Raw genomic sequence first — 26,148 nt, 5'->3', positions numbered from 1 at the left:
TACTGAGTAGATCGATTTTCCTTTGAGTGTTTCCTGATTAATCTAATTCTTAATGATGTTTACTGTATAACATGATTAGTTCCAGTGCTTGATTCTGATTGAGAGCTCACATGCAAAACCCTTTTAAGTGCATCTGACGTTTTTTTGTTAATGAGCATTTTTTATGAGATTCTGCTTACAAAGCCGTATTTCTGAATGCCATGAGGCCTGGATTTAAAGCAAAAGTATTTGATGAATGTATAATACGTGCCGAGAGCATTCGGTTAATATCAATAATTTCACTTTTGACATAGCAGGCGTTTAGCGGCTTTTGCATCTGAGCTCCTCATTATGTAAACATACATTCTGTTATTCTGTCAGGGACTATTTTTACCAATGGAAGGAAGGCTTTTAGTGATTTTACTTCACGAAAGTTGCATTGATACATATTTTTACTTTAATATTTATATTTTGTGGTAAATTTGTGAGCCTGGACCACAAAGGCAGTCATAAGGGTACTTTTTTTTTAATTGAGATGTATCATCTCAAAGTGTGTAAATAAGCGTTTAATTGATGTATGGTTTGTTAGGATAACTATTTAAAAATCTGATATCTGAGGGTGCAAAAAATCTATGTATTGAGAAAAGAGTTGTCATTTTCCCTTTTTTTTTTTTTTTAAAGTTGCCTGCCAACATTTTTTGTGATTTTCTCAAAAGTTTTACAAAATGCCTTCCATGAAAATGTTCTTCTATAAATATATAAACATACAAATATATCAAATGAAAGAACAGATCGTCTGCTTTTAAACAAACTATAAACAAACAAACAAATTGGTAAAAAACTTTTCATCCTATCTATATATTTTTCTCTGCTCATAAACTCTTAAATATGGGTATTTTTCTTTAAAAATATTTTTTTTAGCAAAAATTTTTGTGAAGGAATTTTGTTAGAGATCAGATTCAGAATGATTATCAAAGATTTTTTTTCATAAATATTGTAATCGCGGTATTGTAGATTAACATAAAAATTCATCAGGAACACGTTTTTATTCAAATGTTTTCTCTTAATTGATGAGATAACTCTTCAATGTCGGGAAAAGAGTTACATATTGGCATTTAAGCAAAAAATTAAAACAATTGCATTTTTGTAAAGAGATTTTGTTAGAGATCAGATTCAGAATGATTATCAAGACACAGTTTAAAATGAATTAAATTAGTTTTTGCTTCAGTTTTTATAAATTGGCCATCTAGTGGATAAAAGCAGAATTACAGATTTCCGTAAAAACTCGCCAGGAAAGCGTCGTTGGCAGGGAAAAGTTTTCTCTTAATTGACGAGATAGCTTGGCAATGGCGGGGAAAGAGTTAAATTCCTAAGCAACTGCATTCACTCAAAAATTAAGTTTTAATATATTTCCTTTAGGAAATGTACAAAATATCCTCATGATCTTTACAAAAGCAAATACTTTTTGGCATAAAACAAAATTCATTAATGTATTGTTGGCTATTGCTACAAATATACTTGAGCGACTTAAGACTTGTTTTGTGGTCCAGAGTTGAACTTATAAAAGCTATACAGGTACTTGTGTCTAGTACTGCATTATAAATAAGTCACGGCTGAAGGGGTTGCAGAAATTCCAGTTTTCACCGTACCTAACAAAGGCCTTCAGCCATTACTTATTACACAGTACAGGTTACGTATGGCTAAACACATTTTAAGGAAAACATTTATTAAAGGTCACATTCTTGCTGATCCCATTTTTTAAACCCTAGTTAATGTGTAATGTTGCTATAATAGCATAAATAATACCTGTAAAATGATAAAGCGCCACTGTCAGGCGATATATTTTCTTTAACAGAATTCGCCTTTTAAAGTCTACAGCGAATGGCCAGTTTGGACTACAGCCCTCTACTTCCTGCTTTAATGACGTCACTAGAACAGTTTTATGACTAAACTCCGCCCACAGGAATATGTCAGTCTGCAGCTAAGCTAATGGCAAGCTAAGCTGCTATCGAATCACAACACACTAAACAAACCACACAATCAGAACTCATTACGTATTTCTGAAGGAGGAACAAGCAAGACATCAGCCTGTTTTTAGGAGAGTGAAAACAGTGCTATACAGATAAGTAAAATACTGTGCTTTTTTACACGTGAAACATGAACACGTTATATTGCGCACTGTAAACACAGTCAAAGCTTTAAAAACACAGAAAGAACGGGACCTTTAAATCATCCCATTAAATTATGCCTGACAAACACATAACATACAAGAACACCAAAACCAGTTATTTTAATGCATTTTATTTTGTATCTTGTCCATAATTTTGCAAGCAACGTTTCCACTTAAAACATGAAATGCGTCCTTGTTGAGGCCATAAATGTTGTGTGTGCATATACTGTACAGACATCATTAGACAGTGGTTTTATGTGACCATCCAATCGTAATATTAGCACTAAAAGCAGTTTAAAAAAAACTGTTGCTCAATCAATAATGATCACAACTGGCAGTGTTAAAAAAAGTGTATTTAAAGTCATGCAGTAAAAATCCACCAATTGAACAAGCACCGAACGAATGAAAGATAGAAAAGAAACCCAGAACTGAAAAGTCTGGAGAATTCATGCATAAAGGCAGTGAGACTCTGGCAGTGTGGTGCTGCCCTCTGTAGTCACTACCCGAAATTGGCTACTAAGAGGGAAGGAAGGAAAAACTTGAAAGTTTTTACTACACTTGTGAATGAGTACAAATGATTTCTGCTTTTCTTTTCATTCCTTTATCTTTTCAAAACATCATGCATGGAGAGCCAGAGGGTTTGTACATTGGTAGGGAGGCACGAATTGACGTCATTCTTAAAGCCCTTGGTTATTCAGTCAATGCTAAATTGGTTCAATCAACATTACAAATGATTCTTGATAGCGCACCGCAATTACCGGAACACAAATTGGTCTCTGTAAACCTCACTGAAAGAAACAATAGAAACCATTAGAGGAATAATTATGGAAGCTAATGGTTTTAATGGAAGTAGCTCCATTGGTAGAGGAGTGCAAAGGTCACTAAGGCTGTTAAAATGTAATGGCTTGAATGCAGGTCACTTTAGATGAAAGCGTCTGCCAAATGCATGAATGTATACTATAATGGTCCCTACTGGTAATGTGTTGGTTGCTTCAGATGGGAACCAAAAGAAAAGAGAAACTAGATTGCTTGTTAAAAGGTATTTGTAATGGAAAACAGTATTTCTATTGTTTTCTTCAGTAAGGAATCTTGTAGTAGCTGATTTAAACAGCAATGCACTTCTTGGACTAACAGTTGAAACATAAATGTGACACTGATATTTGAGTTTTGCACAGGTAGGGAAACATTGCGCCCCCTTATATAGGCTACATGAATAACACTGCTTTACTCTTTATAATGTTTACTGTTTAGTCCAGAATAGAACTGTAATATTCTGTTCTGTTTTGCTAAAAATCCTTTATTTAGTAAGACTGTGAAGACTAAATGTAGATTTCTTTTATCTTCCTTTGTTAAACTGATAAAGGGATGATTCACCCAAACATGAAAATTATTTACCAGCATTAGAAAATTTTCTGTCTGTTCCATCCTTTATAATGGTACTAAATGGAGTTAGGAATCGAATTTTGATTCCAATTCTGAAATCGGATACTTGTTATAAAATTACCGGACCTAGCCATCTGCACACCGTGCGCAGGACCTTCTCGATGGACTGTGGTGCAAGGCGCTCTAAAATGTGGTTGTATTTTGCAAAATCAGAATAAAAAACAAAGCTTAGTGTAATTATTGTGACAAACTATTATGTTGCAAAATGGGTGTCCCCAGCAATAAGGCAAAGCATCTGCGGTTGGCTCAACGTATCCAAAAAAAAAAAAAAAAATGCACGCTGTTTGATGCGTTGCGTATCCCGAGTGCTCTTCATTAGTCCCCAGTGTTCAAATTACACTATTTTGCCAAAAGTTTTGGTACACTTGCCTTTAAATGCACATGAACCTGAATGACATCCCATTCTTAATCCATAGGGTTTAATATGGAGTTGGCCCACCCTTTGCAGCTATAACAGCTTCAACTCATCTTGGAAGACTTTAGGGAATTTTTGACCATTCTTTTAAAAGCACATTTGTAAGGTCAGACACCGATGTTGGACGAGAAGGCCCAAAGATGTTCCCACAAAGTTGGGAGCCATGAAATTGTGCAAAATGTCTTGGTATGATGAAGCATCAAGAGTTCCTTTCACTGTGATTTGGAGGGGTGTCCCAAAACCTTTGGCGCAATAGTGCATGTCAAAGCTTATGGGGGTCCCCTAGCTAAGCCCCCCCCGGCCAAGCCCCCATCATTATAGCGTGGGATTTCACAAAGTAAGATGTAATCCTCAATCAACATTTTTGGATGGTCCTGGATCAATGTTTTAATAAAAAATATTGAAATATCTGTCAATTCTTCCAGAAAACAGCGTGAGGTGCACATGAGAGTTTCAATTTATTTCAGACAGAAATCTTTTAGATTCGTTTATTGGGAAATTGAAATAAACAATGGACAGTATTGATTTGTGGCAGTGCAGCATGAGAATTTAAATTCATGTATTTTATAAAAACCAGGGGACCCCCTTAATCTATATTTTTGTGAGTTAAAGGGGGTTCCTCAATGCTTTTAGGAGGTCCAGGACCACCCCAGCCCCCCCTCAATTCGAACACTGTTAGTGCACAAAGTAAATATAGTTTTGATCTTTAAAGGCTTGAATGTTATTGCTTTTCACATCTTTGGAGTCAAAACCAAGAATCGTTAGGAATCAAAATCAATAATCGGAATTAAATTTCGGAACCCTTGTAGTAAATGGTGCTTCTTATTTGAAGCCCCAAAATGTCCAGAAACAATCCACTTTGCTTCAAGGGGTTAATAAAGGCCATCTGAGGACAATTAATGCAATTTCTAGAGTGTGTTTACAGCATATCATATACATCGAAAAAGGCTCGAGGGTGAGTAAATCATGGGGCAAATGTAATTTTTGGGTGAACTATCCCTTTATGCATTAGTGAGAAAGTTACGAATATGGTTGCATATCTTGTGTTTGTGCGTGTGTGTATTAGAGAAAGTAAACAAAGGAAGCTCTTATTGGTTAGCACTAGCCGTCTAATGCTAATCACTGTTTACAGCTGCCAAGCATATGCTGATCTATCATAATAATAGGTGATATGTACTACTGATCATTTATTTGAGTGTAACGGTTTTGTAATATACTTTTTTTTATATATTTTTCCACCGTCTCCGTATATATATATATTAGCAGTTTTCATTTTACGTATTTTAAATATTTGTCCTCTGGCTCAGTACACTTGTGAATTTTATTATTATCGCATACGAATGTGAGTTCACTGTGCGGAAAGCAAACACGTACTGTATGTACAAATCCTGTTCGGTACTATTTGCATTGTGATACAAATTCATGCTTAAACAAGTTAATGCATCATTCATTCATTACCTCAACACTGTTGTCTAAAATGTCACAGACCTCCAGAGCCTTATCTAAAACAATACACTTTCGTATCTGAGCGTCGTGTCTCTGATGCATCAAAAACCTTGCGGCTTCGCAGAGCGTCAGTGAGGGTGACGGAGGGGCGATTAGTCATGATGTCATGATGGGTGGAGCTTCAAGCTTTTGGCTTGAGAGTTTTCTTGGTCCTGAAACGAAACAAATACAAGATTAAACTCAGAATAAAGTAGCCTATGTGTAGATAAGCTGTTTACTTTGTCTTTCAAGATGGGTTCAGATATGACTTTAATAAATTTCTTTGGATTTAAGAAACCTACCTTTGTTATTCTGACACTGTTACACCTGCACAATTATCTTTGCTCTCAGAGGTTATAGCTAAATATTCGGCCCTGAGAGAAGAAGAAGAAGAAGAAAGGACAGAAAAACAGAGGTCTGAAGAGGAAGATACCAAGAAAACAGCAGAACGAACTTGAAAGTATAAAGAAACATAGTATAAAGAAACGGCCTGTCTTATACACAGAGGAAATACAGTTTCGAAGGAAGAAAAGCAAAAACTATACAATGTGACTTTATGAAAAAAGAGATGTGTAAAGGTCTACGGCAGCATCTTGTTAACATTTTCACTTTTATAGAAGGGAAGAGCAAACAGTACAGATTTGATCTTGTGTTTTAATAAGTAGACACAAGAATCACTCACTCGCTCTCTCTCAACGCCTCCTCTCCTGCTGCAGAAATCTTCCTGTAGCAGTAGATCATCTCCACCACCAGCCAAAACTGCAGCCCGATGATAGAGACGTACATCATAACCTCCGATAGGATGGACGCTGTGCCTCGAGTTTCTAGGGGTGAGTATGGGAGAATTCATTACGGTAAGTCATTTCACAAAATCAAATTTAATTTGATACTGAACAATATTGAACAATACGTGTTCTTTTCTTGGGACAACTCTGATGAACTTTTTTGATCCACTTCAAATGGTTTATAGTGATACACCGATGTATCGGCCGTCGATATTTATCAGCCGATTTTTGATGAATTTGAAACCATCTGCATATCGGCAATAGCACGATAAAGGCAGATACCGATTGTTTATTAATTAACCGCATAAAGGCAATGAGTTGCATGTTCAATTAAAATGATTTAATGTTCTGGTGTGCACTATACTTAAGCACCGACAGAAAACCTTTGTGCAGCTGATGGCTTAAATGTCTTGGACAATAAAAGAAACAGACTGCACTTTATTGGGGGAAAAGAAGTCCAACTTTTTTTGAAGTAGCAGTATTTAAACTCTGTTTAAAGCAATGGCACTGGCATTATTTATGTTTATTAAAGAAATAAATTATATGTAAAAACAAGTTAATGCTGTTAATAAAAGAAATGCTGAATAGCAAAAGCCACCTTTGAGGGTTGTCATGTTGTCTTATTATATTTGTTTTAGCTTAATTTGTGCCTCTCTTATTATGTTGGTCAGTTGAATGTAAATTAGATCCAGTCCATGTTCAGTAAAAATAATTTGATGCAGAAATAAACTAGCTAATAGACCAACTGTATAGTATTGTATTCAAGTGTTTAATATCGGCATCGGCCAGAAGTTGTCTGTTTAAATCGGTATCGGCCCCAAAAAATCCTATTGGTGCATCCCTCCTAGTTTAGCCTACTTATTTTAAAGGTTCAAGCCATAGATATGTATAATTAAGGCTAGATGTGTTACGGTGGAGTCTCTAACGTTATCACCTGGCGCACATCTTACCACAGGGAGCTTGCGTTTGAAGATCGGTAGAAAATTGAGCTTAATATCCTAATAATTTTTGGCATAAAATTTTATATAATTTTAAAACGCTAGTCATTCAGGGCTCCAGACTAACTTTTGTGTTATTAGGAGAACTGTAGCCCCTGAGCGCCAGTACAAAATTTAGGGCACACCTTGCAATGCAATTATTCACATTTTCCCAAAATAACTGCATTACTGACAAATACTAAATAGACTGTCTGCAGTTGCTGTCATAATGCACAATTGATGAAACTTTCAGAATAGAAAGTTATGAACCAAAGAATCATACAATCCCCTTAACTAATTCTAGGCATAAGATATACAGTTGTGTTCAAAATTATTCAACCCCAACTGAAATTGATTGTTTTGGCCGGTTTGACATTGATTTTGATCATTCAGTCATCCTGCTTACAATTACATCAAAGAGGCATGTGTAGGTCAGACAAATATAACATAACATTTATAATGAAATAACCACAAATGTCTTTTCTGTGCTCACATCATTATCAGTTTTATTCAACCCCCAAGTGACATTCAATCTTAGTACTTAGTACAACATCCTTTTACAGTTAAAACAGCTTTTAAACGTGAAGCATAGCTTGACACAAGTGTCTTGCAGCGATCTACGGGTATCTTCGCCCATTCATCATGGGCAAAAGCCTCCAGTTCAGTCACATTCTTAGGCTTGCGCACTGCAACTGCTTTCTTTAAGTCCCACCAGAGGTTCTCAATCGGATTTAAGTCTGGTGACTGCGATGGCCACTTCAAAATGTTCCAGCCTTTTTTCTGCAACCATGCTCTAGTGGATTTGGAGGTATGCTTGGGATCATTGTCCTGTTGAAAGGTCCAACGTCTCCCAAGCCTCAGGTTTGTGACGGACTGCAACACATTGTCATCCAATATCTCCTGGTACTGAAGAGAATTCATGGTACCTTGCACACGCTGAAGTTTCCCTGTACCTGCAGAAGCAAAACAGCCCCAAAGCATGATTGACCCCCCACCATGCTTCACAGTAGGCAAGGTGTTCTTTTCTTCATAGGCCTTGTTTTTCCTCCTCCAAACATAGCGTTGATCCATGGGCCCTTCTGTGGTTTGTCCACATGACTTTTGGCATACTGCAGTCGACTCTTCTTATTCTTTGGAGACAGCAAGGGGGTGCGCCTGGGAGTTCTGGCATGGAGGCCTTCAGTACGCAGGGTGCGCCGTATTGTCTGAGCAGAAACTTCAGTACCCACATCTGACAAATCTTTTCTCAGTTCCTCAGCAGTCACACAGGGACTTTTTTCCACTCTACACTTCAGATAGCGCACAGCAGTCGCAGTTAGCATCTTTTTTCTTCCACGACCAGGAAGCGTTTCAACAGTGCCCTTTGCCTTGAATTTGCGAATGATGCTTCCTATGGTGTCTCTTGGTATGTTTAACATCTTTGCAATCTTCTTATAGCCATTGCCCTTCCTGTGAAGATTAATCACCTCTTCTCTTGTCTTCCTGGACCATTCTTTTGACTTCACCATGTTTGTAACCACACCAGTAAATGTTTAGAAGGAGTTGAGTATCACAGTCATTTTAAAGCTGCCTAATTGGTGCTTATTAGGCTTTATTGCTGTTCCCTGACATCCATAGGTGTTTTCAATAACTGATTGAAAACACTTCAATGAACCTCTGTTCTTCAGAGTGGTAGTTCTTTAAGGGGTTGAATAATTGTGTCAATGAAGAATTCACAAAAGAAACATTTACTACTATATTACAAAACCAATTGATGTCATTTTAGTTGCATATGGTTCTTTAAGAAGTCATTGTAGGATTTCATTCTGAATACAATTACAAATGTACACTAAATTCCCTAAAACCCTTAACAGCATTGGGGGGTTGAATAATTTTGAACACAACTGTACATATACAATAAGTTATATCCAGATAGCATAATGAGATGAGTTGCATGACAATATACATACTTGTATCCTTTACACGTTTCTCATCTTTTATCCAGTTTTCCTTACCTGGGCACTGATGTCTAAAACCTTTTTTCTCATCTACTGTATAATGTTTTTGGTGTTAGCTAACTAATATCATGTAGACTAGAAGTTATTTTGTTCTCTCTCTCATCTCTGCCATGTCTAATTAAACCTGCACGTGCGCATCTTCTCGTGGTTCTGAGTGAGATGTGTTAACTTTACCCGAGCCGCGTAGACCCATCGGTAGATTTAACTGAGTGCATGGTGACATTAAAAGATTGACGCGTCATGCAATTGAACGTTAAAACCCGATCGCCCATTACGTATTTTTGTCACGAGTGCCTGCACATGCACGAGTACTTGTAAAAAAAACATGGTGCCCCAGGGCACTCGCCCAATCCCATCTATGGATAATCCAGCCCTGTCTATCCTACTTAAAGTGCACCCATTTCATTGCTAAAAAACAATGTTATTTTGTGCATTTGGTATAATACAATGTTTTTGCGTGGTTTATGGTTAAACACATTATTTTTCACATACCGTTCATTTTTGTAGCTCCAGATTTCACTCTCTTCCTGGAACGCACTAATTTTGTACAAAACTCATCGATTTGAAAAGCTTAGTGTCCCTGATTGGCCAGCTAATCGGTACGTTGTGATTGGCCTGAATACTGTCAGCCGGAAATGTGACGCTCCTTTCCATGTTTGAAAGATTGCTGACAGGAGAATGCTGACAGGAGTTAACTTAAAGGCTGTAAGTCCAAAGCGGGAGGAATAATGTCGGTCTTGTCCACGTCAACAGGCCCAGGAAGTAAAGTTGCATACAATCCGTGTGTTTGTTGTAGTCCAAGAAAAGAGATTTACGTTGAAGATGCACATCATCATTTTCTTTAGGGTATGTACCTTGCATATCTTTAACATTTACTAATACACACTTACACATCAAAGGAAATGTAAAATCATAAAACGGACCATAATTGCTCTTTAAGACTGGTTTGTGGTTCTAGGAACACATATGTTTTGTACATGAAAAAAATTTTTTGTGGTCACTGGAAAACAAGCTGAGTTTTCATTTTGCTTGGATTATGTAAATTATTTATTACAGTAGGTAGGAATTTGAACCCGTGCCTGTTTGCATGCTAAATTACAAACCTGTCACAGGTAAAAAAAAACACAATTATTAAAATGAAAATGAATGCCTTAACTGTGCTTTCGGAAAGATGATAATCAAGGACATCCAATGTGATGAAAGCCTGATGATGCTGCTGCTATGGCAACACTGTTTGCTTTTACGACCAATGCCTGTGTCCTTACTTTTCTTTTTTTCATTCTGCCTTGATATTACAATCTTACTTTTATTTATACCACATGGCTGTTAAATACTTTTTTCGGATTTGTTGAGAATTTTTCCCACGGGTATGCATTATTTTTCAATAAACCCACACCTGACCTATCAAATGTCTTAAAATAATCACCAGAGCAATGCCTGTGGTAACCGTGGTATACGCACAACCGGCGCAACGTCATAGAATGTCTCTGAACAGGTTCACGCCCACTTTTGGGGGAAAACAAACTAGACTTTCCATTGACTTCCATACAAAATAGCGGAACAAAGCCACGTTCATACACACCCGGCAGGCTTAAATAACTTAAGAAATCACTTAGATTAAACATGTTGAGTAGTTATCTGTCCACCCTGCCCGCCATAGAGCGTGAAAGATACATTAACACATTCAATTTGGTCAACACAAAAACATGTCCCCCTCATTCTCACAGCGTCAAATCTGTGCAACAATGCTCCCCATTGGCCAGAGGTGTCTTACCCGGACATCTACTCGTACCTCATCGAGTCAACAGAGAAGCCAGTGAATTATTTTACTTCGTATTGAAAGTTACTTCGTGTTTATATATTATGTCTCTATATAGTACTGAGTGCACTTTTCTGTCTAGCCTTGTTACACAAATTTGACGCTTGGAGCTTGGAGAGGACATATTGACCAAATTAAATGTGTAAATGTATCTTTCGCGCTCTATCAGGCAGGGTGGACAGATAATTACTCAACATGTCTAATCTGAGTGATTTCCCAAGTCACCTACGCCCGCCGGCTGTGCACGAACGTTGCTTTGTTCCGCTATTTTGTATGGAAGTCTATGAGAAGTCTAGTTTGTTTTCCCCAAAAAAAGGGGCGGTGACGAAATTGACAGTCAAGTTCCCAGATGTGCCGGTAGTCTGTATGAGCAGATAATTGACTCAATTTGAAAATAATGCACACATGCTGTGTAACGGTACCTTGGGTGTGCATTATTTTCTACTAATTCAACGGACCATCATCAATTATACGTTTCTTATCTCAGCCTATCTAAGAAACAGATGTTTATTTTGTTTAGTTATCTGTAAAGTTTTTTTTTGGCCAGTGTTTGCCTTTATTTAACAGTGAGTTTAGTAGAGGACAGGAAAGTATAGGGAGGAGAAAGGGTACGGGATCGGCAAATGACCGCGAGCCGGGAATCGAACTCGGGTCGGCGAAAGTGTGAAAGCACCATATGTTGGAGCGCTGCCCACTGCACCATCGGCTCTGACATCTCTAATGTTTTTAATACTGCATACACTTTTTGGATATGTCTGTAAAATTTGTAACACATTTGTCTCATGCTCATTATATAGACCATTTTGCTAAACATAAACATCAGTGGTCCAGAAGCACTTCCTGTTTCAGTAATCATCACTACATCAATGTTAGAACAGAACATTAAGAATGTTCAATAAACGTCTAAAACAGCAAAATGTGAAACAGGAAGTGCTCTGGACCACTGTTGTTTACGTCTAGCAAAACGTCTAATCAACGTACCTTTGCCCACTACATTGATGGTTATAAACTTGGTGGCGTTGGTGTGGAATTCGTAATTGGGAAAGGTGAGAGTTCGGTCGAAGTAGCATCGATAGGTGCCGGTATCATTGTAGGTGACGTTAAGGATGAAAATTGAGCCGTCCTGCACATCCACTGTCTTTTTACTGCCATTCCAGTCCAGGCGCTCAACGAAGCGATCATCCATTACGTAGCCCGTCATGTCTGCATAACTGTAGATCTGTTTGTAAATAAAACTGTAATTAGCATGTAACACAGTAATAAAAATTAACAAGTATTGAGGTGAAAAGTCTCAAAATACTATTTTTATTAGGAGTACAAGTGTGCAAGTTTAGTAGGATTCACTGTACTGCCTTTAATCTTTTAACATGAATCAAATGAGTCAATGTAGTAAAAAAGGAATTATAGCCAAACCAAAATAAAACCGTATTTTGATGCTCCAAAGAAAGAGTGTCCTTAATTCATTTTGCATTTTCAACCACAATCTTCATTAAATATTTAAGACCACATAATGGGAAGAAAATCTAACAATATTTGAATTCCTCAAAACATGTGATGCTTTCATTCCAAAACCATTCTAATTGTGGCACTGTGGTAAGCAAACCACCTCTAACACAATGATGATTATGGTATAAAAGTCAGTGGGTCTGGATAACAACAGATATGGAAGAGATCTTAATTCGCCATCATTGTAAACATCTAAGTAAAGTTGGCCGCTGATATCCATTAGCTGTGGGTTTGCTTGCATTGCATGCTACATTCTGGAAAAACTCTGCAGTCATAAAAAATGCATGATCTTGGCCTTGCATGAAAAATGCAACAGTCCTTTCTCACTCCGGATAGCCTGAATTTAGATGTTTTAAAAAATAACCCAATAGTATCAACAGCTGAAATTCAATGGGCTGTTTTGTAATTATTTTGTACACAAACATTAGAAAAGGACCCTATAAAGGTGAGATAAATTATTTTGTCCATGCTGGTTGAAAATCTTTAATAGCAATCACTATGTAAAGTGGTCTAAATACATTTAAACTGCATATATCTTCTGTGGAAGGCATAAAACCACAAAATGTTCCCAATTCATTGCATTTGGTGCTACTCTTGATCAACAAATAGCTAAAAGCAGAGTCCACGTGGTTTGGAGGAGGTGTGGTTTTGGAGATCACATTAAAGAGAAGATGAGATCTCAATGCTTTGCAATAGAAAGCCCCTACAAAATTGCCTACCCTTAAGCTTTAATGCCTGATCCTGACTGACACATTTCATACTCACATGTGCGAATTCACTTTCGCCTTTGGACATGAACCACCAGTCCACAGTGGCAGAAGCTGGTACCTCCCCTCGCATCTTGCAAGAGATACAGCCCAGTTTGAAGCCATTACCCAACACTGCTTCTGTATCCGAGTCGACCTCCACACACGCCCCATGGCAAAGCCAAGCTGGAGGAAGATCAAAAGCACATCAGAAAAACAGAAACGCACATATGCTTCTTATCTTTTACAATGCCTTATAAGATTATTGATGCCAAATTTTCTTTGCTGTTTGAACTGACAGGCATTACTACATTATGTCTAGAAAAATTAAAGTTTCTTTTTTGCGTGCGTTCCCTTTGTTTAAAATTTTAGCATGCTGGGGTTTTTTTTAGATCAAGGCAGAGCGATTTCTTGCAAGCTTTATTTCCACTCAGGTAAACTGATCATGGATTAATTATATTACTCCAAATGAACTGTGTATTTAAAAACAATACATTTTCTGCTTAGTTCTTTTGGACTCCACGCAGAAAGGTTTGAGGGGAAATAAACTGTTAGCGGTGAGTGGCGATCCTCTTGCATTTCGAGATCATTAATCTTCATTCATATATAGATGTAGGTCTCTATATATGCCAGTAAATCATAAACACTAGCAGAAAAAGACACACCTGATATTTCAATCTTTTTTCCCTCAAACGTCACCCTGCTGTTTCCACAGAGACATCTGCATCGCTCTCAACCAATGATCGTGCGCTATTTTCAATTCTGACCTCTGGGGAAGTGTTTATATATGCGCAATGAGATGAATGAGGAACATTGAATACACATCAATGACTGGGCTAAATCAATGGCAGCTAGAGAATTACATTATATTTTTACTGGGATTATACTGTTAACTTTCTAAAAAAAAATTATTGGCATCCTTTTACCATACCGTTTAAAAACAACAACATTTATAATGCGCTTTTTGGACGTTAGGAAGAAAGGAAGGTGGAGAAAGGGGAAAATAAGAAAGAGAATGCATTAATGTTTTTAGTTGCATCCATGACATCACTGAAAATCATAGAAGGGTACTTATTTACTGGCTTCTGATTGGCTGGGGAAGAAAAAGAAGAAGAAAGGATAGATAGGGAGGAGAGGAAAGACAAATGTTATCACAGAAATATGACAACCACTTTCAGAGAATTGGGAAGGAAGAGTAACAAATCATACTGATACACCCTTAAAACAAGCAAACTGTTGTCAGACCTGCATTTTACTAAAGAATTAATTTTTACAAAAATATAATCATTTGGTCAGGATACAAAGGTGCTTTCAAACGGCCGTAAATGAAGCAAGTTACTTTTGTGTGCCAATTTACAAAGACTTCCTAATAAAAACAGACCCATGGTTGGGCCGAACATGAACATGCTAAGTAAGTATAATCCAACAGTTGGTTTAATCCTTATTTCACCCAACCATAGGTGTAAACAACCCAGCATTATTAGAATATAGTTATAAAGGGCCAGGGAGAGAAACGCTAACCCAAGACCTGCCAAAAACCTCCCTGTCAGTGTCATTAAAGCACCACAGTAATTACATAACCCCCTATAAGAGAGATTACATTATGCAATTTATTCCAGATTAAACTGCACAATTCAGGGATTGAATTAGTGCCTTTTCCAGTTAAGGGAAATGTTATAAAAGGACAGATCTGAATGAAAATGTCAGCCAGTGAGAGACATACAGAGAACATGCCTTGATTTTGGCCTCCTTGGAGGCAGGTTTCCGGAAATAATGTTTCCATGCCAGCCATATAGTGGTGACATACACTTTAACCTCCAGGGACATGACTGCAACAAACACAGAGCTCCAGAGACTTTCCATAGAAACAAGGGATCTTATATACTAATAATGCATTGGTACTGAATGATGTCATAACAGGCATTCAGGCTTAACAATCACTTTATCGAAATTAGACGTTTTCATCTTTATAACCTTAAATTCATTACAATGGTGGATATCATTGGTGACCTCACTAATCAAAGGAAAATGTCGAACGGCAGTGATACGCCCCCAGGCGAATATCGCAGACAACAAACCTTCTTATGTATAGCTGAAGGGCTTCTCACAATAGCTATTCTTGAGCGTGTGTGCTTGAGAAAGGGTTGGTATGCATTTGGCCGACACTTTTATCCAAAGCATACTCTGTATTTAATGTATTTTATACTGACCAACTTTTATCATTTTATCAGTATGTATTCCCTACAAATCGAACCCACAAATGTTGCATCTGTAACACAATGCTTCACCAACTCAGATTTTTTTCCTTTCTACATGTAATTTATATTTACCCAAATATCTCTTCAATGAAATATTGTAGCTGTGAGCTGTAAGTATTTTACCAGCAACAGCATCATTCGTTCTGTCTGCCCTTGTCTAGATTTAGCATGGTCTCTCATCTCTTCCCCCACCTCCTCCGATGCTCTTTTTGACAGCCGCACCTTTGCGTACACACCACGCATGTGACAGTTTCCAAAGCGCAAGACCTGCAGACTGCGTCACTGCTGTCATAGCGAATGTGACGGCACCGATTTCTGCCCGAAAATCTGCTCGGAATACAAAAGCCTTTCTCCTGATTGGTTTGCCTGTATCTATGCCTCCGTTGTTGACCTCTGTTAAATAATTAACAGCTGCTTCCATATTCTGCACTGTATGAAAAGCTCTGATCAGCAAAACGAAATGCAAAATGATCAGTTAATTGCATCATACATAATGCATTTCATCTCTTGAAGGTGAGGTACATAAAGCAAACATTAATTAGCGGTGCTTGCTAGACAGCATCACTAACACTGTTGCTCATCCTACGGTTTAGAAGTTTGTTCATATTCTTAACCCTATATTAACTTTTACTTTATAACCATGGCATTTTAAGGCTACAATGCACAACCAAACACTCGTTGCAGTTTCCACCAATACCCAACTGACATACACTGACAACAGCAGCATCTTACAGCACTGTCTGACTAAATGTACACACATATGGCTTGTTGAGCAGGACATGATTTAGGTGTTAAACACCCAGTGAAACAGATGCTGTAACACATTGAGTAATGTTATTTACTGCATAACATCAACACATCAGCTGCTTGAGTGCACTATTGTAATTGTTTTTGTCAATAATAATAATGTTAGGTATCATGCTACTTTTGTTTAATTACTTAATGCAAGCAAGTGGAGTGAGTGTCATCTTTGTGAGGTAGATGCACCCGTGCCAAAACTGCACTCAGACAGCCTTAATAATTTAAGTGATATTTGATGTTTTCAAAAGGTTGAATATTAGATTACATACTAGTCGATTCTTTTGACTCTGTCCAGACAAATTTATCAGTACAGTAGGTGCCATTCCGAATCCAGTCTGGTGTAGTGGTTTTACATAAAAATAGTTAACAGTAAGTAAAAGCTATGTAAAGCCCTTATCACACAGAAATACACGAAAAATCCGTCTGGGATTTGTCCGAGATCATTTGATTTTTGGTTCATTCACACTGCCAATGATTTTCTGGAAACTGTGCGTGCATTTACATAGCGTAAAGATCCCGTAAAAAACGTGGTGTATTTAAAGTCCTGCACCTGGTAGTTTTCTTCCACAGCGTCTGAAGTTTGCTAATTATCTGTGATTTCTCTGTAGAGAAATCACGCGCATGCATTTTTGTTTATGACAAGATAGTAAGGAGCGCGTGATGTGCTGTTCTGTCATGCTGGTGAATCGTCTCAGCTTTACCGCGATTTCCCTGAGCTTCATTTATAAAATGCTGCGTAGAAACCATCCTACATTTGATCTTACGATCATTTATCAAAAATGCATACGTGTGATTCATAAACCGAACTTATGCACAGAAAATGCGCCTACCTTATTCTTTCAGATGTGAAATTTATAAACTTTAAACGATGCCTATTAAATGTCATAGACATATAAAAGAGGGCTTGTCAATGTTTAAACCCAATTTCAAGCAGCAAGAATGGCTTATATTGCCAAAAACCTGCAGCAATCGGACAAGCAAAAGTGCGTTAGCCTGCTCAGACGCTGACGTGGCACTAAGCCCTTTTCCGTGTCAAAGACAGTTTTTATAAATATGGACTTTGCCGTGGATTTTTGCTTTACAAATGAGGCCCCTGATCTCTGCTGAAACTTTTTGTTTCGCGATGACACGCACGTTCTCGCTATGACAAGCACTTTACGGCATTGTTTCTGTCTACACAGGATGTGTTCTGTAAATTTTACGGAAATCTAGGGAGCAATCGGGAGCGATCCCAAAATATTTACGGGACGTGTTTGTGTTCACACAGAAAACTCTACAAATTTTACAGGAATTTTCTGGAACTAAAGTGCTGTGTGAATGGGGTTTAAGAATAAGCATGAACATTAGTAAAAAATGACAATTGACATTTTCCTCCAGCTCTAGTCATGTGCCAACTCTGTTAATTCACATATGGTAGTTTTGTGTTTGGGCATTTTAATGTACGCACAAAGGTGGTCTCAGAAAACTCTCTCTCTCTTACACTTTAGTATAAAACATGATTTGTCTTTCTGTCCATCTGACCGAGCTCACTACCCCCATTACATAACATAATAGTTTTGGATACTTAAGAATGTCCTTGAGGTGATCCTTTCTAAAAATGTGCTAGACAAGTACAGTTCTGTAATAGTTCTTCCTCTGTATAAGTCCTTTCTTGTTTTGCTCGACCCTGGCACACCTGCTAAAGCTATAAATGTTAAAAATGTACTATGCAATAACATGCAGTTCGTACTGTGTATTTAAAAAAGGATCAGTTCATCAAAGGGCTTTGTGTGGTAATAACTAAATCTAAAACGTTTTTAGCATTTTTATTCAAGTTAAAGATATCATTTGATATATAAAGGCCCTGATATACTTCCTTAGACGAAGTGGAAGAATGAACTGATGTGATGTCATTTCAAACAAAATCAGACCAAAATTAATTTTCGCTTTTCTAGTTTTCATTCAATTGAGCAGAGCAAACATTCAGGAAACGTTCTGTCAGGATGGTAAACACCTGATCATTGAAAGTGCTGCAAACAGCTCATAACTGGTGCTTTTACATAACATGACAATATTACAGGAAATACACAGCTACTCAAAAAGATTTGCGATGCACAGCATGAGGGAACATCCAATCCTCACTGCATTTAGCACTGAGGCATAACTGACAACACCTGTTCCCCAGGCCAAGATTTCTATCCATCACTGTTCTCCTTACTGTCGCAGCTGAAGGATATTCAGTGTATGCACCATCATCGAAAGCCACCAGCAAAAAACAAAGCCTTCACAATCGTAGATCATAACAGCTTATGACCGAAGTAACAGTTTGGGCAAAAGCGACACACCACAATCACCACGCCTCGATTTTACCATTTATCACCAGCTCTAAAAACAGCCACAGCTGGTTTTGGGTTTTACATAGGAAACAAAGTGGCTGTGAAATCCTGATAGGTGCTAAATTACCCTGATTTGGTCCATAAAACCTTGCAAACATAGGAGAATAAAAGTGGTTTTCTATTATACTGTAACCTGTGGCCGTGCTTGACTGACACAGACAGACATAAATATTGTGAGACTTAAATGTTATAGTGTTGTAGAATACTCACCATGTGTTAAACAGAACAGCACGGGGACCCACAGGAGCCGCAGTGCAGACATCTTCAGCATCTTCTGATGACAGCCGCGTCTCTGTTTTCACTCAAGACACACACAAACACATACAGTACACACCAAACACAGTGTCACGCTGCTATCAGAAGAGCAGGAGGTCTCGACAAGACAGGAGCTCTGTGGAGGAAATACGTCCTCTGGATTTATGAACAGATGGCCTTGACAATGCAGACAGCGGTTCAGGGCGGATGCAGACACAGAGGTTGCGATGGGGTTATCACTTGTTCAGACCTTGGTGATGGTTCCTCCTTCCTCTCTGGTGGTAGCTAAGTGTTCTTATGAGGAGCGAGGATGTCTAGTGAGGGAGTATCAAAGATTTGACGGCCTTAGTGCAAGGCGATCAGTTTAGTAAGTCCAGCCCGGAGTATTCGGTTACTCCACGAAAACAGCTAAGATGTCAGACTCTGTTTCGTCTAGTAATTATTCTTCGGAGCCTATTTATACTTTTTTTTACAGTTATCTGCTTAATTCTGAATATTAATACACTTTTTATGATTAAATATTCTGATTGATATCTAATCTGATTTCTAAATAAAATGTGATACTTTTTATACAAAAAGTTTGTGACAGTGGAAGACTTTGAGGATCTAATTTTATAATAAAAGAATTATGCAGGTAATGGAAGACACGTGATGTAAAGTAAGGATTTTGGGCACTATACAGTTATTGTAAACATTAGATGTGTCTTGACAAATAAATAATTTAGGTGAAGTGCCACAGTGAGGTTGAAATGGAAAATTGAAACATAAATGTGTCTTTGGCTTTATGCAAATATGGGCTATATTAAGACATTCCCTTCTATGCTCAGTGATGATGTTTATTGCTTATGTATTTTGTGAGTTATTGTATTAATAATAACAACCTATTTTAACTGCCGAATGCAGTTTAGCACTGAATTTTATGTAATTTTATTTTATGTTTCTCTTTATCTCATTCACATAAGTATAAGGTTGCTGAAACGTACGAAAAGTGACCGGATGTAGTTATGGCTCGTGCCATGCGTCCGTGTATCTGACGCTTAACGTTACTGTCAAACAGCCCACAATGATCAACAAAAATATGTCAACAGTATCATTCATGCGTCTAAATTACAGTTACGTTAAAAAAGGATTTCGTCAACGTCCCCTATTCTTATTTACAAAATAACGGGAGTGTGAACAGTTTTGTCCGCAAATATCAACAACGTCGCCTATATTTCTCCTGTCAACGATCATAAACGCGACCACGGGGTTTTATTTTAACGGATTAAATATACATAATCCTACCGTTACATCATATATTTAGTGAAAAGAGCATTCGTCTTCCCCGTATTTTCTTCAGTCAGTCGAGTCCGGTGCGATTCCTCTGTGAATGAATTAAGTGACGGTTAAATCCGTTCCATAATCTTGCGGTCAGTCACGCGCGGTGCTTTTTGCCGCGAAAATGAACCAATAATGCTGTGCTGCGATACTGTAGCGCAGGTCCCGCATAAATCAGTTCTAAAATTAGTATGCAAATGTAGGACAAAACAATAGGAACCACAAGGTAAGCTCAAACGCCGTGCTGTCTCTGTCGATATCTCACGGTCTATGAAAATTTGGAAAAGGATGCTGTGTTTGGGATAGGCGGGGAGGGAGGGGCAGGGATGATGGGGGATGGAGGGATCCTACACGACTGATGCATTTTAGTAGGATGGTGGATCGAAGGCAAGACGTCTGAAGGTTAAAATATCAGGTCGTTATATTGGCAACGTAAAGTAAATTAATGATATGTCGACCTTCACGTCAGTCACGCTGTAATTTAGCACGAGCCTCAGTCCTGTTTGAAGCGCGAGGCATGTTACATAGGCTCGTTATATAGTATGCCCTAGTGAGATCGGATTATTCTAGAACAGATTATTCTGGAGTCTAAAATTTGGGAGGGATCTATTTTTGTCAACAGTTTGACCTTGAAGCAATTCATTTGAAAAAGGACATATTTTTTATAAACAACTGAGTTTTTTATAACAATTGCAACAACTGCTCTTATAATTTATCAAAACACATTATTCACGTATGTTGTTGTTATTTGCCCTAGCCTTTATGCCATCAAATGGACAAATAACAGTTGATGTGCAATTAAAGACTAGAAATTGGAGTCACTTTTTAAGGACTTCATTTGGTCACTACAGATAGCACAGGTACGTCTGTAAGATGTCTGATAAAGATCTGGAGATCTGGAATACATCTGTGTAAAACATCTTATAAAGGTCTTAGAAAGAGCTGCTTTACATACATTCTAAATCAAAAACGTCTTGCTGAGTCTGACGTCTTCAATATGTCTATATGACATCTTTTAGGAAACGTCTCACAGACGTATTGCAGATGAGCAAACAATCTAAATAAGACGTCTTGCAGATGTAAATGCAGACATCAAATAGACGTCTCCGAGTCGATGTATGTGTGCTATCAGGGATCATAAAGATGCATAAAGACATAAGGTGATATTACATACAAAATAAAATTTTAAGTAAATGCAGACTGTTTAGATCTCAAGAAAATAGTTTATAAGAGGCTACAAACCCAGATAGGTTAAGAGTTGGATTTTTTTATTTCACAAACGTAATCATTTTGTTAATATTACTATAAAAAAAGGAGTTAATACAATAATACATCCTTCCTTGAATTTACATTATTCTATAAAGAATGATTGTAACCTCTAAACTTTAATTTGTGTGCTGAACCACAATTACACAACTGCATGCCATCAAGTTGACCGTGGTTTCACTATAGTTAATGGTAGTAACCATGTTTTTACGGATTGATTACCATTTTTACTACCAATTTACTACAAATGTCGTAGTTAAACTGTGGCTGCTAATGGTAAATTATTTACCATTGAATCAGTGGTCAACATTTTGTTATTAGACTAGACCAGTGGTTTTCAAACGGGGGGCCGCGAGATGGTGCCAGGGGGGCCCCAGTTTTTTGATATTTTATGAAATACATTAATTTATCATGAATTATGTGTAATTAAACCTAAAAAATAAGGCTACTACTGTAAGAAAAAGCACTACTTTTTTGTATAATTTAATGTTTTTTTTTTTATTAAAATGTTGAGTTTTAGAACATTTTTTTGTCACAAATTTTCTTTGGGGGGCCGCGAACAAATGCACCGTACACAAGGGGGGCCGCATGCTGAAAAAGTTTGGGAACCACTGGACTAGACAATCATTCATTGTTTTATGTGATGAAGCAGATATTGTTGAGCTATTACACTGTCTATAATAGAAAAAGATTAGTTTGTTAAATAAATTGAGGTTTACGTTTCACTCTTCCCAACTTTATTGAATTGTACCTAAGGACAGTCAAAAATATTAAAGAAAAAAATTATTACAGAAAATAATTATACAAATAAAGAAACATTAAAGAAAAGAAACATTCACATTTTTAAAATCTATTTCCCTTCATATTAATTATTGCTCTACTCTCCAGTCCAGATGGTGGCGGTAATACACCACACAAGTTGGCTTATCAAACGCCATTAAGCCCCACTAGAAGACGAAAAAGAATCCGACTCATATTAGCAAACATGGAGGACGGCGGAGTGCTAGTAGAAAAACCTCAGGTGAGTTTATCGTTGCATTTGTAGTGTTTGTAAAGTTGAGGGTGAAGCTTATCTCCTATTATCATTAACTGTATTACTATATATATTATGTATACATAGATACAGGAGAAACACCCATTTTAAGCGTTTTAATTCTCAATGTAAAGTGCCGATTCATTCAGTTCGCCGCAAATGCTCAGTCATGCCATTCTCTGACAGCAGCTAACGTTAGCATGTGTACTTGCATTCATTTAAAGGCGAATTGCGTTTAAGGCAAATATTTTAAGTTTAAATTTCTGACCGCATTCACATTGAATGTCATCATTTTGGTAAGATGTGTAGGTGTTACAAATAGCTTAAACAATTGGCTATCAGTTAGCCACTTAGCATAGCAGTGTACAGTACTAAATGACATTGTTTATGTCGTGTAATTTTGTTAACAGTGTATAAGAACACAAATCAGTCGCAAACTATATATCTTGATATTTTTATATACTTTATATTAAACAGATTTGTAATTCAGGTACGTTTAAATGTGAATATGTACCAATATATTAATCAAAATATTATTATTTTTTATTTAGGTCGAGTTTTTGGTTCAATATTTAACAATATTTGATAATGGAATTAATTTTGTGTCACTGTTTTATGTAATTGCATGTTTTGCAATGTATAGCTATATGTTTTTGTATATAAAATGTATCTCCTTACAGGAGGATGTGCCAGCATTGTCGAATTTAAGACCCCAAACCGCCTTGTCCTTCTTGGCTCCCGAACCAGAAGATTTGGAGGACCTTTACAGCAGATATAAGGTTGGTTTGTTTTGTGTTCCTTGGCAAACCTTTGCTGTTTTTTGTGTGTTATGCTTACATTTGACAGCCAATTTCATTTCCTCTATGTCCAAACTGTAGAAATTGCAGCAGGAGCTGGAATTTCTGGAGGTGCAAGAGGAGTACATTAAAGATGAACAGAAAAACCTGAAGAAAGAATTCCTTCATGCCCAAGAGGAGGTGAAGAGGATACAGAGCATCCCTCTGGTTATTGGCCAGTTCCTGGAAGCAGTTGACCAGAATACTGCTATCGTGGGCTCAACCACAGGTAAAGTGTTTTGTTTATACTAATAGTATTAGTATAAAGTAGTTGTATTTACCACTTAATACATGAGTTGTATGTTTCATTCCTACAGGCTCCAATTACTATGTTCGAATTCTGAGCACAATTGACAGAGAACTCCTGAAGCCCAATGCATCTGTTGCTTTGCACAAGCACAGCAATGCATTGGTGGATGTTCTCCCTCCAGAGGCCGACAGCAGCATCATGATGCTCACATCAGGTATGAGCTGCTACCACAGCATAATGTACTTAATGTGTAATGTGCTTTCTAATCGATCGCACCTAATTTTTGAAAAACTTTAGATCAGAAGCCTGATGTGACATACTCTGAAATCGGAGGAATGGACATCCAAAAACAGGAAGTGAGAGAGGCTGTTGAGCTCCCTCTTACGCATTTTGAGCTCTATAAACAGGTGCGTGAGTGCGTTCATTTATTTATGCGTGCATGCCGGGGCTTGTGTGAAAATGACAGGCTTAGAAATTCATTCACACTCGCGTATATCCGTTCTCAGATTGGTATCGACCCACCCAGAGGAGTGCTTATGTATGGACCACCCGGCTGTGGAAAAACCATGCTGGCAAAAGCTGTGGCTCACCACACCACAGGTAGCCTAAACACTGTTTATAGACTTTCCCACTTTTATTTCCAAGTTTTCTCCTGAGCATAGATATTGTACAGAAACGTGTTTATTATGCTTTTACTTTGAGATTGTTTAAAACTTCTATTCTTCAGCGGCCTTCATCCGTGTGGTGGGCTCAGAGTTTGTGCAGAAGTATCTGGGCGAGGGTCCGCGCATGGTACGAGATGTCTTTCGACTGGCCAAAGAGAATGCCCCAGCTATCATCTTCATTGATGAGATCGATGCGATTGCTACCAAGCGTTTTGATGCACAGACTGGAGGTTTGGCTCCCCCTTAGATTTTTTTTTTTTAGGAAATGCTGATTCAGCATTGCAGATACAATAAACAGGTGCATAGCATATAAATATAGAATGTGCATTCATCTGCTTAGTCCTTGACTCATCCAATCAGAATTTGGAGTTATCAATTTAATCAATAATTATTAGTAGATCTTATTGTTTAAATTATATTGTTCATTTTTATTTGTAGCTGATAGAGAAGTGCAGAGAATCCTTCTTGAGCTCCTCAATCAAATGGACGGGTTTGACCAGAATGTGAACGTCAAGGTTAGAAAATCCAATTATGCCTCTTTTTTTATTGTTGTGTGTTCCTGTCCTCGTCCTGTTTTGTTGTGATTCAGTCTTCTGATTATGGCCCTGCTGATTTACCTCTGTTTTATTTTTTCAATAACAGGTCATCATGGCCACTAACAGGGCTGACACTCTAGACCCCGCCTTGTTGCGTCCTGGTAGGCTGGACCGTAAGATTGAGTTCCCGCTACCTGATCGTCGACAGAAGCGCCTGGTGTTCTCCACCATCACTGGCCAAATGAACCTGTCAGAGGAAGTTGACCTGGAGGATTGTATCCTTGCCTTGTAGTTACCCATTTTACCACAAACTGTGTGTTCATAAACTTTCCAGTTAATGCTTTATTTAGCTTTTTTATAATTGTTCTTAACCAAAATACAGATGTAGCTAGGCCTGACAAGATCTCTGGTGCAGATATCAACTCTATTTGTCAGGAGGTGAGTTAAGATACTTATTTTAATCAATGATGTCCTACTTGCTGAAATCACATTTACCACATGCAGACGGTAATGTTTTTGTCATAATCAAAATTAATCTGACAGCTATAATCTTTTTATGGTAATGTGAAAGGGGTGTTTTTGATGAATCCTGTTTTTCTTATGTGTACAGGCTGGAATGCTTGCTGTGCGTGAAAACCGTTATATTGTGCTGGCTAAGGATTTTGAGAAGGCTTACAAGACTGTCATCAAAAAGGACGAACAGGAACATGAGTTTTACAAGTAGAAAAATCATCCGCAGATATTAGTATTAGCTCTGATCCTCTTGAAGCATTTATTTGTGCGTACAGTGTATTGTTAAGGATGTAACACTTAAACCTTGGTTTATGCAGTTTACACTGCTTGTACTGGGACTTGGATTTCACAGGACATACACAAAATATGGATATTCAACACGTGCATTTCTTCAGCATTTTACTGTATGTATTCAGTTTATTGAAAAAAAGCATCACAGAGGCACCCATTAAAATGTTTTCCATAAAATGACTCTAATTAAAAATGTTTTGATAACAAACTTAGATATGAGAATGCTTTATTGATGCACAACATTTTGTAACTTTAGCAAAATTACAATTATCATTCAACCGTATATATGTGACCCTGGACCATAAAACCATTTTTGAGTTAGCATGGGTATATTTGTAGAAATAGCCAACAATACATTGTAAGAGTCAAAATTATCGCTTTTTTATTTTATGCCAAAAATCATTAGGATATTAAGTAATATATGTTCCAT

At 37.5% G+C, this 26,148-nt stretch overlaps 2 protein-coding genes across 6 annotated transcripts; one reads left to right on the top strand and one right to left on the bottom strand.

Moving 5' to 3' along the window:
- Positions 1–2,426: 2,426 nt before the first annotated feature.
- scn1ba (sodium channel, voltage-gated, type I, beta a) lies at positions 2,427–20,436 on the bottom strand. Of its 5 annotated transcripts, none has more exons than XM_055210999.2 (7): positions 20,296–20,436; positions 18,967–19,325; positions 13,342–13,508; positions 12,052–12,289; positions 6,175–6,316; positions 5,795–5,866; positions 2,427–5,665 (listed from the first exon to the last, which is right to left on the bottom strand). In XM_055210999.2, the coding sequence occupies exons 2-6, from the start codon at positions 19,025–19,027 to the stop codon at positions 5,800–5,802; spliced, it is 675 nt and encodes a 224-aa protein (XP_055066974.2). In that variant the 5' UTR covers positions 19,028–19,325; positions 20,296–20,436; the 3' UTR covers positions 2,427–5,665; positions 5,795–5,799. The 5 variants fall into 5 exon arrangements, with proteins under 5 accessions (XP_055066974.2, XP_055066976.2, XP_055066977.2 ...); XM_055211001.2 differs by lacking the exon at positions 20,296–20,436 and adding an exon at positions 13,988–14,415 and having other exon boundaries at positions 18,967–20,144; XM_055211002.2 differs by lacking the exon at positions 20,296–20,436 and adding an exon at positions 13,988–14,091 and having other exon boundaries at positions 18,967–20,144.
- Positions 20,415–25,926, top strand: psmc4 (proteasome 26S subunit, ATPase 4). The gene is made up of 12 exons (XM_055210988.2): positions 20,415–20,554; positions 22,483–22,615; positions 23,308–23,406; positions 23,506–23,692; positions 23,781–23,927; positions 24,011–24,120; positions 24,220–24,313; positions 24,441–24,608; positions 24,817–24,893; positions 25,021–25,189; positions 25,297–25,352; positions 25,525–25,926. The coding sequence occupies exons 2-12, from the start codon at positions 22,580–22,582 to the stop codon at positions 25,636–25,638; spliced, it is 1,257 nt and encodes a 418-aa protein (XP_055066963.1). The 5' UTR covers positions 20,415–20,554; positions 22,483–22,579; the 3' UTR covers positions 25,639–25,926.
- The last annotated feature ends 222 nt before the right edge of the window (positions 25,927–26,148 follow it).

Source organism: Misgurnus anguillicaudatus, chromosome 10, assembly GCF_027580225.2.
Source record: "Misgurnus anguillicaudatus chromosome 10, ASM2758022v2, whole genome shotgun sequence".
Lineage (NCBI taxonomy): Eukaryota > Metazoa > Chordata > Actinopteri > Cypriniformes > Cobitidae > Misgurnus > Misgurnus anguillicaudatus.
This window is presented reverse-complemented; position numbering and strand designations above follow the sequence as displayed.

Excerpts from the sequence above, each read along its gene's own strand:
- scn1ba (XM_055210999.2), bottom strand. The coding sequence starts at position 19,027 with ATGCTGAAGATGTCTGCACTGCGGCTCCTGTGGGTCCCCGTGCTGTTC. Across the intron at positions 12,290-13,341 it reads GCGAAAGTGAATTCGCACAT|ATCTACAGTTATGCAGACAT; the intron begins GTGAGTATGAAA and ends ATTTACAAACAG. Across the intron at positions 5,867-6,174 it reads GAGGCGTTGAGAGAGAGCGA|GGCCGAATATTTAGCTATAA; the intron begins GTGAGTGATTCT and ends TTCTTCTCTCAG.
- psmc4 (XM_055210988.2), top strand. The coding sequence starts at position 22,580 with ATGGAGGACGGCGGAGTGCTAGTAGAAAAACCTCAG. Across the intron at positions 23,693-23,780 it reads TATCGTGGGCTCAACCACAG|GCTCCAATTACTATGTTCGA; the intron begins GTAAAGTGTTTT and ends TCATTCCTACAG. Across the intron at positions 25,353-25,524 it reads TCAACTCTATTTGTCAGGAG|GCTGGAATGCTTGCTGTGCG; the intron begins GTGAGTTAAGAT and ends TTATGTGTACAG.